The following is a 12,489-nucleotide window of genomic DNA, read 5'->3' as shown; positions in this document are numbered from 1 at the left end:
TTTTCTATCTTCATTAAAAATTATTGACAAAAAATCTTCCTCTTCCCCTGCATTTTCGAGAGTTTGCAACTCTATTGGGTGTAAACTCTCCTAGTGAAAGCCACATCTTTATTTGGCTTCTTCAGGTAAAAAGTCGTACAACTCCAAAACCAATGATTAAATAGCAAGTCCCGTATTTGGATGGAACCAACATCGCCCTATTTGAGTGCACCCAATATATCTATGCTTTTTAAATTGATCTGGACCCCTCCCCCCCCCCCCTTTACGCACGCACACACACGTACATATATACATAAAGGTTGAATTTATGGGTACTTTTGGTGTCAAACAGTTCTGTACAGATATGCTGGGGCAATCTTCCCATCAATATTTTTTTGAATCCTCTCCCTGGAAAAACAGGAATATATATGTTCAAAAAAGCAATTTTCTGGGATTAGCTCAGTTTATTCGTCTCAGGCACTTACGTAGGATTTTTTTTTTGTGGGGGGGGGGATATTAAAAAAGCATTTATGTTTGAAAACTTCAATCGAAAGTGTGCATAAATTCGGGGGAATACGGAATTGTGGGTGTGGGGGTGGACCCTAAGGCCCCCCTAGGCAGGGTTGCAGCTAGGATTTTGAGTTTGGAAGGGGAATATAAAGAATGTGCTGACTAAATCGTCCAGTGTGCTGACAAATGCTGACACATAAGCTAAATTAAACTACAAACATAAGCTAAATTCCAAGGTAACATCTTGGAACCTTGGGAGTGGGGTAGATGACTTTGGATTTGGTATTGAGAGATGGGAAAAACGATTCTTCTTTTATCCTCTCAAAAGAGTATACACTGCATTTTTTTCTTTTTATGAAAGGATTTTTTTCTTTTTTCCTATTCTTTTTTCTTGTTTTTTCTTTCTTTTTCTTTTTTTTTTAATGTCAACCGATTGGCTTTGCTGCTATATGATTCACAATTTATTAATTAAGTATAGTGACTTTTCATTCGCTTTTGGATTAGATTTAAGCCGTGGTTTAAGATGCCAAGAACCCTCTTACCAGTCCATTACTCTGGGGAATAGAAGTAATGTCGTTCCTGTTCCACTTGGGACTATCCTTTTGTCAGTTGTCAAGTGGCTTAAAGTCAGTTCCTTCTCGGGAAATACTCAATGTATCTTGAATGACTTACATGAGGATAAAAGAGATACAAACTTTCTTTAACATATAGAGGAGAGACTTCTTAGACACTGCTTTAATTTTTGATTATCTGAATGAGTTGGGGTTTTCAAGATAGGAATAAAATGAGATTGTTTATAAAAAGTGTAGGATTAAAGTACTAAGGATGTCAAAATAAAAATATGTTTTGCTCCATGGTTCCATCTTCGGCCCATTCGTACCCAAAACCATGACTTTTCTTTTTGGTTGTATCAAAATTAGTAAGTTTGTAGGAGAGTATAACATTTTTGTCAGCGATTTTAAAACTAATTATTCATATTCGAAAACGCTGTTCATCACTTCTAATTTGAACATTAACAATCTGTTGATTCCTAAAGACACTGAGCCTTCAGAGAAGAGCTAACCCTCTCAAGTTGCTTAATGTCACTTATTTTTTGCTGGTTTTTCACCCGCGTTTTTTTTTTTTTTTTTTTTTGCACGCATTACTACCAAAAAATGCATGACAAGGTCTTTGTCGTTGAGAACTGAATTCCTGATTTTTTCCTAATTTCTTCATATATCAATCAATGCATATAAGCAGATTTCAATGCATTTCAATGCTTAATCTATGCATACAATCAGATTTCATTTTCGTTGTCCTTTTTACTTTAAGGTCGGGTCACATTAGGACTGGAACTACAGGATTGATTATCGGAAAACTTTTGAAATCCTCTGTAAAGCTTGACAATTCAATAAAGCACAACGTAATCGACAAAGATGACTAAAAAAACACCGTTGAATGCCCGTATATAAATAACTCATCTATTTAAAATCATAATAACTGTTGTTTTGTTTGCTATATGATCTCTTATAATCAATATTTTTTTGGCCCCTCAATTACTTAACTATCGATAGTATACTAAGTATATAACAGTATACTAACTATCGACAGTACAAATTAAATACATTCTAAGACCACACTGGCTATACATGACGTATGAAGCAAAGGAGAAAAAAAACATTATTTGTTTTTTTTTTTTTTTTTTTGCTTCATAATTATGCAACTTCCCATAGGTATTGGCAAAACAATTCAAGAAAGGGGCTGAGCCCTTTAGGATATAATAAATGATTTTTAGGTAAATTTAATTCAGAAAATAAAATTAGAAAAGAAAGAAATCCTATTTCTGAAGCCGAAAATTGTTACTGGCCCCCCAATGTCTAGGCTATGCCACAGAATCGTGGGCAACCAGGAATAAGATGCATAAAGAAAAGAAGAAAAAAGAAATACCCTAAGAGAATAAAAAATGAAGGAAAAACTTGTTATAAATGAAATTACAAACAACCATTACGGAAAAGAATACTAAATCTTCTTCCTTTAGGAAGTCCTTGGGGCCAACTCCAAAATTTCAATTAACCCCCTCCCTAAATGGCTACATATTTTTTGTTCTGCATAGAATGTCCAATAAATGAGCATCTCAGTAAAATTGTATTAACGAAAAAAAATATTTGTTCAAAGTTAATATATCTTAGATTGAAATATATAAAAACATAACTTATAGAGCGCACTACTTTGGGTAACGTCTTGAATAAAATATAAATGTGGGTGCTATGTGAATTAAATCGGAATGAATTTGTAAATTAAATCGAATTGCAATGTAATTGCGAAACCCCTTGAAACTCTTTGTATTCTAAGAGGTATGCCTGTTGGGGGGGGGAGGTCGTTCTACATTTTGCCCCCCCCCCAAGATTTCGAAAAAATACCTTTGTTTGGTACTTTATTTGGAAGAATTGAAATTCCCCCCCCCTCAGAATATAAAATATATATTTTGCCCCTCACCCCTACAATTTCGTGAATTATTGTCACTGGGTTCTAAGAGATTATGTTGAAGCAAACTACTGCTGAAATTCAACTTCTTTTTTTTTATTGAATAAACAACATAGTAAGCAAGGTACCGATTTTTAACAAATGTAGAAAGAGAAGTGGAAAAGAACTAGAACTAGAAAGTAGAAAGAGAACTCGATGCGTCCCCTTTATCACAAGAAAGAAACCAAAAAAAGCAAACTTCTCGGAAAGAGAAAGAAGAAGAGCAAAAGGGGAAGAATAACTGGAAAAAGGGAAGTGAATCACCAAATAATATACAAAATATTTGAATAGTCCGCTATAGTAAGCTGAAAGAACCGTCTTCTTTAAATTCTATGTAAACATGAGCACGGTGATTCACTTACGAATTCCGACATTCAGATAACTTGAATTCATTCGCAATGACAGTATCGATTTTCAAGTAAAAAATTCAGCCGATTAAAAAAAAATGATCTTTATGTTGGATTTTAAAAAACCACTTTCCAAAATTAAAATTCAAAAAATTGTCATAATCAAGAACATCAAGAAATAAAAGAGATGTTTTAGTTCAGATAAGACCTCTAGTGACCCTGGCTAATTTAAACTTTTTTTCTCCGGCGATGCTCAATCCGGGGACCATTAAAATTCTTTTTTCCGACATTTCAGAGTATTCTGTAGCAGAACTTAGCTTTATTGGGGGGGGGGGAGAGGAAGTGTAGAAATGAGAAATGTAAGATAAAAAAATAGGAATCTGGGAGAAATGTGAAATTTGATTTGAGAAACTAATGACTTTGGGACCTAAATAGCAATGTGCCGTTATTTCTATTGTACCCTAATTTGATCTAGCTGTGAGGCGTGATTTAATCTTAATTCGAAATTTTCATTTTTTAAGGAAAGTGAACCCTTCATAATAGATTGAGTTCGACGCTCTTGAGCAGTTTTGATTTAGCTTCCACGCTTCTAGGAGCTCAATATTGATTGTCAAATGACAATAACAAATTATTGATGAAAATAATGTTGTCAATAAATGGTCATTGCCAATTAATGACTCTGCTAATTTTCAATCAAAAGTTTCAGTTCATCCAAAAATGATGTAAAAACAATCAAACAATCTTTCTAACAAACGAAGTGAAACCTTTTAAAGAAAACAACTGGATATAAACAATTTTAATAAAAATACTCTTCAAGTCAGAGTCGTATAAGTTCAAGATCTCTCTCTATTTCTCCAACCCTTATTGGCTGCATGCCCCGATTCCCCCAACTTTATCTTTTTCTTCAAAGGCAAAGCAAATTCCCAGAAGACTTTCCAACACTCAAGTCTAGAAATAAAACTTCAAACTATGAGAATAAGACTAGATGGAAGAATCGTTTAATATTTTTCAATGATTATAAACAATTTGGGGCTAGGTTAGGACGCTGAACTTAGGCTGTTTAAACAAAATAATCTTTTTGATTTTGAATTTAATCTTAACGAATAAATTTAAACTGAATTGATTCTAAAGAGGATATAAAGATGTACAAGTATGTCTTTTGTGCCTTTTTTTTTTACAAAACATGCTCTTTTACCTTCCGCCAAAGTAAAGCAAATCTAAAATTCGAAAAGGTACAACTAATATCTTTATTTTCGTTTCTGTAATAAATTTTGTGATTTGCTTCTTAGAGCTAGATGACGCTGGCTGTCTTTTATCAGAGACAAACTTGAATTTTCCATCCAATCAGTTTGCCAAATTATTAGTGCCTGTGTTATTGTCATTTTTTTCTTAAATTCAACTATATACTGCCACAAACTATTGATTCCTGTGCAGGTTTCTCAATTCAATATTTTTGCAAACCTCAAAAGCCACTTGATCAGAGTATTGGCTTCCTAAAGGTTGACGGTCTCCAATGACACTTCCTTGGCGAAGCGTTGTCCAATCCTAGTGCGGACGGAGCGTTAGCGTTATCCAATCCAAGCGTTGCCATTACGCGACATTACATGGGGGGCAAGTTTTCTTAGATAGCCAATGTAATTGAGGAACGCTTCGGCCCATATATTTTGCGCGGAGTGAGATATCTGGTGAAACCTAATATATAATCTGTGATACCGCTATATTGTCAATACTGGTAGTAGCTTTTCGTTTTCCCCATGAGATCCTTGCTATATTACCAAATTTTTTATTCCCCCCAGCTTAGAATTTTGTTCAGGAGCAGAGCAAATTCCCAGATAACTTGGCAACACCGAGGTTTATAAAGGAAACTTCAAATGTGAAGAAAAGTTATTTGAAGATCTTTTATTCTATTTAGATTTAATTATGTATTATAAGTTAAATTAAGTTTAAAATCAAATATGAAAAAAAACTGGATTTGTAGATATAATATGTGTATATGTAGACAACTATGAGGTTGGCTATTTATTTCTGGAGACAAACTCAAAATGTCTCTTTTATAAACTTGCCATAACCTTTGCTGCTAGTGCTTTCCCAAATTTCATATTTTAATTCATTTGTATACCGCTATATTGTCAATGACGCTAATAGCTTCGACTTTTCCCCCAAACTAAATGCAAAGTAAATTGAAAGAAACAGCTCTTTTTTTTATTTATCCTGTCAACATAGTTGAAGCAAACTGAAGAGAAACGTCTTAGTTTAAGTTTCCTATATTTTACTACATAATTTTGCTGGGTAACGCTAGATGACGTTCGTTGTTTTTCCTCAGACACAAAGTTAAGTTTTTTTCCTATCAGTTTGCCCTATACATTTGTGCTGGTGTTCTATTTAATTTTCAATTGTTAATTCGACTCTGTGGTAATAAACTGTCAATGGCGGTATTAGCTTTAAGTTTTCCAATAAGAGCCATTTAAAGTGCCAAAGATTTGAGTCTCTGAAGTTTACAAGACCAAAGCGATTTCCCAGGAAACTTGGCAGCACCCAAGTCTACAAGGAAAACTTCAAACTTGGAGAGTAAATGGGGAACTAACTCTTTTTTGTTATTTATCTTGTCAACCTAGTTGGAATAAATTTAGGTGAAAGTCCACAACAAAACTATTCCAGATAGAAGTTTGGCAAATAGTTGCTACTAATTCTTATTGGGTGACGCAAAAAGAAAAATCAAACCTAATCTTCCATTGGAGGCTCCTCTATAAGCATTGAGAAATGTTCTTCATGATGAAACAGGGGAAACAAAAAAAGTAAGCAATGGATGTAATTAAAGGCTTTATTAGGTTTCTTGGTGACTATACATAAGGATAATCTTCTTAACGACGATTTTTTTTTGAAGGGGGAGGGGTAATAGAAAACAAATAACACAAAAACAAAAGCAATCACTTGTTAAAATCCGACTTGAATATCAAACTCTTTGATCGGCTTTTAACTTTTTAAGTCAAAAAAAGATTTAAAGAACTATTAAGAATAACCGTGAAATTGAATGTGAAATTGTGAAAATCATAAAATTTTTCTCCCATCAGATATTTGACATTACATTTTTGTCATTCGTAGCCTACATTGTAATTTTCGTGGTAATTTTATAGAGTAATTGATTTGGCAACTGAACCACTATGATATGACAAACTTTCTTAATTCTGATACTATCTCAAGTTTCTATTTTAATTATTAAATTTTTTTTCAACGTTTTTTAGCCTCCAGAAGAACGTTATGCCCGATTTAAGAACTTGAGATTGCTTCAGTTGAAGAAAGGTCAAACCGGTTTAGGCATTATGATCATTGAAGGAAAACATGCTGAAGTTGGTAATGGAATATTCATATCTGATATACAAGAAGGTTCTATAGCTGAACAAGCTGGCCTTGTCGTAGGTGATATGATATTAGCTGTCAATCAAGATGAATTATTAGGTGCTGATTATGACACTGTAAGTCCTTCGGCTCTTTTGTTCTGTCATCATTCCAAGTTTTTTCAACATGTGTCAGTGTTTCTTATGTGTCTTTTTTATATCTAAATGTGCCAGTTGTATTACTGTGGCGCACACCACGAACCAAATGAGAATTACGACAGGGGGCTACTTGCATAGCCTATAAAACCATCCCCGAGAAAACGCAAGTGTAGAATCACTCAAAGCTCTGGTGTAGCTGAGTAGTCACCAAAAGCGGCCACAATTGGAGCTGATTTGGAGAGGGGCGCACGCTGTGGTAACCAATCGGCTAAATTATACCTGTAGGCTAACCCTCTTTTACTCTACAACACCGTATTCCTGGGTACCTTCTTCCTTAAGGTTTACGCAACTGAACTTGAAAGTTAATGCTCCCAAAAAAATATTCAGCTATTAATTTCATTAATCTGGCCTATACTAGGGAAAAACGAATAGTCAGAATACAATCAGGGAAAACCTTAGTATTAACTTCTAATTCCAAAATATCTGAAACGCCAAAATAAAGATCCTCTTTCCAAACATATGCAGGTACCTCCCTCCGTCCAAGCTCTGAGCACTTGTGGACGGTCGAAGATTATCAGAAAAAGATACCTAAAAAGGTATTTCAATTTTCTTATTCATCCAAAAGGACACAAAAATCTGTCTTAACTAGCTGATGATTTATAATCCGGGTGTTATTTCTCTGAACCTTAGTTAATTACCTTGACGCGGTAAGAGATACCGAGGAAGAAAAAAAAAAGAATAAGCTTAAAAGAAAAGGACAAATCTTGAAAAATAGGACATTTGCCTGATGAATAATTGGGGTCCCTGGCCCAAACACGCCCCCATTAAGATAAATGACAATATTATTTAAATTTGCCGCTTGTCTATACTAAAAACTGCATAATTGTGCATGGAGGTCTTTAAAATTGAATCTGCGATTTTGCCTAATTTTAGAGATATTTGTGGCTATGGAAATTTCCGATTAACCAATCAAAGCGCTCAGATTTCATTTTCACGGCACGGGATACCTTCAATCTAAGAGTAACGCCCTTAAATGACTATATTTCTTTGTTTTTAATGTGTTTTAGCCTCACTTTGTATCCATCTTCTCTCCATTGGAATGAGAATTTTTTGGAGAGCTCCCAAGAAATTGTTAAGAAATTGAAGCAAAATAACTTTTTTTTTTAATTTCTGTGAGGTTAACAGCGTTCTGGACGTCGTGAATCTGGATATTGAATTTATTACCGTTTATTTTTGTGGTCAATAACGTTCCCTTGGCTGTTCTTATCTTTCTATTTGAATTTATTATAGAAATAATTACAGAGCGACGTTTTGGAAGAGTGAGCAGGTTTGAAAGCAATTACGTCCGGTGGTAATGGACAGATATATATTTTACTGAAATAAGACCTAATGTCTTCTTTCTTCTTCTTATTGTTTGGATTGTTGTGGAGATGTTTTTGCATAATCACATCGCCGGAATCAAATTCCAGCCCTGCAACGGGTTGTTAAAGTTTGAACTTCGGGTCCCTTACTAGAAAGCCCAGATGTAATGTGCCACTTCAGGACATAAAATCAAAGGGATTCAGTCTAGGATAAAATCTATCTGGATAAAATTAATTCTAGGATAAAATCTGTTTTGATAAATCAAGGCTAAATCTTGCTACTATGGTTAGTGACGTTCCCTTGTCTGTTGTTATCATTTATTTTAATTTGTTATATAAGTAATTTTAGAGCTACGTTTTGGAACGATCAAGTTTGAAAGCTATGGTATCCGACGGCAATAGGTGGATAGATAACTTATTTGTATAAAATTTTATATTTTTATATAAATATTTAATAGATTATAGAAGTTTTTACAGGTATTTTAATACGTAGATATTTTATTTTTATTGCGGCCATAACAATCCCTGTGATTGCACAGTGGGATTGATCTCTGCATGGTAATATGGTACCTGGAGTTCAATATCAGCTGCCTTAGACCATGAAATTGCATTTTCCCTCTCCAATTTGTTAAGAACTTCACCTCTTAATCCCTCCCATGAAATCTCAATTCACTTAAAACCTTGTCATATGACCTCCTCCTACCCCCCTGCTTTTGTTTGCCCCAGCTGGTTTGCCAAAACAGGGCCTTTCGCATTAACGTCAATTAGAGGGGGTGCAGGGTATGACATGTGCCCCCTAGATCCCCTTAGATTTTGAAGAATATTATTTTTTTTAGGGGAGGGGCGGCTATTTCCATTCGAAAATGTCTTTTCTTGGTATTTTCATTGAAAAAAAAAAAACTAATTTGCCTTCCCCAAGTTTTGGAAAATACATTTTGGCTCCCCTTTCTCCCTTCAATCTTCATGAATTATATGCCACTGAGTTCGGCAGCCTATTATTTAAAAAATTGGCCGGGTTTTACTTTTCCTGTATTGCAGCTATATACAGTGGGATTGAAGCACGTTTTCTTGCTTCTTATTTCTCAACATATAGTAGCCAGTACAGGTACATACAAGGCCGTACCCGGGATTTTTTTTTTCGGAGGGGGTTTTACTCAAAGATTTTTTTCGGGGGGGGGGAGGTTTACACAAAAAAACTCAAAAAACGGATACACAATTCGTTTATATCTATTTTTGTTACGTTTTTACGAGTCAAACAAACATTTTGGGGGGGGGGGTTCAAACCACACTACCCCCTTCCCCCCTCTGGGTACGGCCTTGGATACATAACATTATTGTTTGGAGAATTCCGTAGAAAATATCTAACATATTAACGTGTAAATAAAATAATATAAACGTATTTACAGATAAAACATCTAGCATATAAAGTATCTAATATTCTTCTACTTTCTGAAAGCACTTAAACTTCAGAACCAAACTTGACAACTGTCATTACCGTAGCATCTAGTGTCCTAATATTAGCTCTAAGAATTAATCTTAGATTATTATATTATTATCCGCGGTTCATATATCGTGGAGGTATTACTTTCCGGGTCTGATTTTTGCAGCCATCACTGGCTTCAGTTCATCCAATCTCGGTAGTGTATTCCATAAAATGACCTGCCTCATGGTCAGATGCTGGGCAGGATAGCCAGTGGCTGAATGGTGACTAAAATTTGCAATACTATGCCACTATTTGTGCCAGCTACTCTCAGGGGAACCACTGGGAGATTGTCATTATTAGCCTTAAGATGTATCAAGAAGCGAACAAGAGAAAGGAGGATACCCGACAAAAAAGACGTCTGAACCTGGCATCTAGAAAAATACCTAGCTCTACAAAAACTCTAGGAAACCCTATAACTCTAGAAAAACACACTCTACAGCCTTGTTTAAGTTTCTCTATGACTCTTCTCTAATCCAAACAGATTCTTTTCTGCATGTATTTGATGGCTATTCAGGAAAAATAGAGACACAGAGAAAATAAAAATGGAAAAATAGAAAAACACAGAAAAACAGAGAGTTTACTTGTAAAAAAATCTTATAATTCAAAAACTGTTTGTTGGAATTGAGTTTCCACTTATATCACTTAATCCTAATATTAGTATGTCTGAACAGAGGTGGTTTTTAGGTCTGGGCTGGGGGGGGGGCCCGGAAGCTATCTCCTCCCCCCTGTTTTTCTGACATCTGACATTAAATTTATTTTATTTTATATTTTTACACTTCTATAGTATACCTTACCCCCCCCCCCCCAATTATGAGGCCTAAAACCGCTACTGCTCTGACACTCTGCTAGACTCCCAATATTTTAAAGTTAAGGGTCCACGCTTTGCACCTTTTCGGAGGGAGGGTGCTAAGGCCGGTAGAAACAAGCTGCGTGGAAAAAATAGCTCTGGGAAACGGAAAGTTCGATATTTTCCCCACTATATATATATATATATATATATATATATATATATATATATATATATATATATATATATATATATATATATATATATATATACATATATATATATATATATCCAGGATCTTTGCTCGGAGTGGGGGTTTGTTTTCGGGGGAGGGGCATGGGCGTACGGAGGGGAGGGCTGAGGGGGGCAGCTGCTCCCCTTAGAACTTCAAATTTACACTAGATATGGCTGAAAAAGCAGTTGAATGAAGGTAGATGTCTAAAAAAGCAGTTGATAAAAGGTAGATTGTTGAAAAAGCGGGAAAGAAACAGCAGGAATGACAGAATAAAAGTTTAACAAGGAGTATTTATCCATAATATCTTGGAAATTTTCAGTTCTAATCCAAGAAGATTAATGCTGAAATTTATTGATGATTTTTCGTTATTACTAGATTTCATAGGTATGATAGAACTTGCTGGTAATGTAAGGTTTTTTGAACCGCCAATATAAATTCAAATCCCCTTGACCTTCAGCACAGAATTGGCTGCCCCCCCCCCCTAGACAAGAAGCTACGTATGCCCATGGGGAGGGGGTACAAAAAATTCTTTAAAAAACGCATCAAAAATTTGTTTATATGCAGTTTGTTACGTTCTTACAAGCTGGAGTAACATCTTGGGAGGGAGTTTACACCCTCTAAACCTCCCCCTGGATACGGCCTTGATAATGGCTATGAGAGGACTAAATAATGAATCGGATGCAAGAAAGTAAAAGAGAGAATTGTGTAAAGGAGTTAATTCGTTTCTTGGGTCTTTGTAAGGATTTAATTTTACTGAGGGATGAAATTTTTTCGGGGTGTTATATAAAGGAGGAATGGGTAGATATTATGTTAAGTGATAAAAGTTTTATGAGGATTAAGAATAAGAAGTTGGGAGATTTTGCAAAAACAGGTATGGCACATGGAGGCCATTTTCTGTAATCTATTTGTTTATTAATATAAAATATATTTATTCACTACAATAGCTAGAGCTAACGTGAGCATTGTCAATACTTCTTTAAAAAAAACAAAAAAACAAAACAAGGAGCGATAAAAAAAAACAGTAGCGTCAAAAATTCAAAGTCGCAAGTGCTGCTTCAAGGTCAAAAGATCAAAATGAGTCATAAATAGAATTTATATATGTCAAGAGTCAGGTCAGACGGTTCGTGATTATAATAGCAACTATGTATTATACAGATTAAATCAATTAAACATATAAATGGAAATAAAATACTTTATAAAAGGTAAATTATGCAGGCAGTAAAGTGAATAATGCCCAACCTGACAAAAATAAGTTTAAAAACTCTTACAGGATAATCCCTGAAATGAACTACATCAAATGAAACATTAATTACTCTTTAAGGGGATATTTTTAAAATACCGAGTAAAATAAGGGACAAATGATTCACGCTATCTTTCGGTACTAGAGTTTGGGTAAGTCATTAATTGTAGACAATTTGTTTTATTTGTTGGAGTCTAGTGACTAGCTCTTCAGTGGGGGAGCTCTCAAGGTCAAATAATATACCATGATAAGTTAGCGATTTCATACAATTTGGTAATTCATGTAAATGTAAAATGTAAACACAAAAACATGACAAAAAATGTAAATGTAAACTCATGAATATGTATTTAAGGGTTTATTTTTTTGTAATGTTAATGTGTAAAAAATAGCTAAGGCTTTGCCCATAGAGATCTTTGTGTTGATAAATGTCATATTGTATGATTCCTTTTCATTTTAAATCATGATTAATTGACCATATCAATACAAATCAGGTCAGTAGACAAAATGTGTTGATCGCTAGGGAAAGGATGTTTACTCATTCTAGTTTGTGA

At 34.6% G+C, this 12,489-nt stretch overlaps 1 protein-coding gene across 1 annotated transcript in view; it reads left to right on the top strand.

Moving 5' to 3' along the window:
• The window catches only part of LOC148954169 (multiple PDZ domain protein-like), a 416,101-nt gene that overhangs the window by 365,212 nt on the left and 38,400 nt on the right, over positions 1–12,489 (top strand). The window contains exon 35 of the mRNA XM_089086188.1: positions 6,581–6,811. Coding sequence (XP_088942314.1) covers positions 6,581–6,811 — 231 coding nt within the window. The remainder of the gene's footprint in view (positions 1–6,580; positions 6,812–12,489) is intronic.

This window comes from Artemia sp. Qi Xiang Cuo, chromosome 3, assembly GCF_049724085.1.
Source record: "Artemia sp. Qi Xiang Cuo chromosome 3, ASM4972408v1, whole genome shotgun sequence".
NCBI classification, from domain to species: domain Eukaryota; kingdom Metazoa; phylum Arthropoda; class Branchiopoda; order Anostraca; family Artemiidae; genus Artemia; species Artemia sp. Qi Xiang Cuo.
Note: the sequence above shows the minus strand (reverse complement) of the source record. Positions and strands in the feature narration are given on the sequence as shown.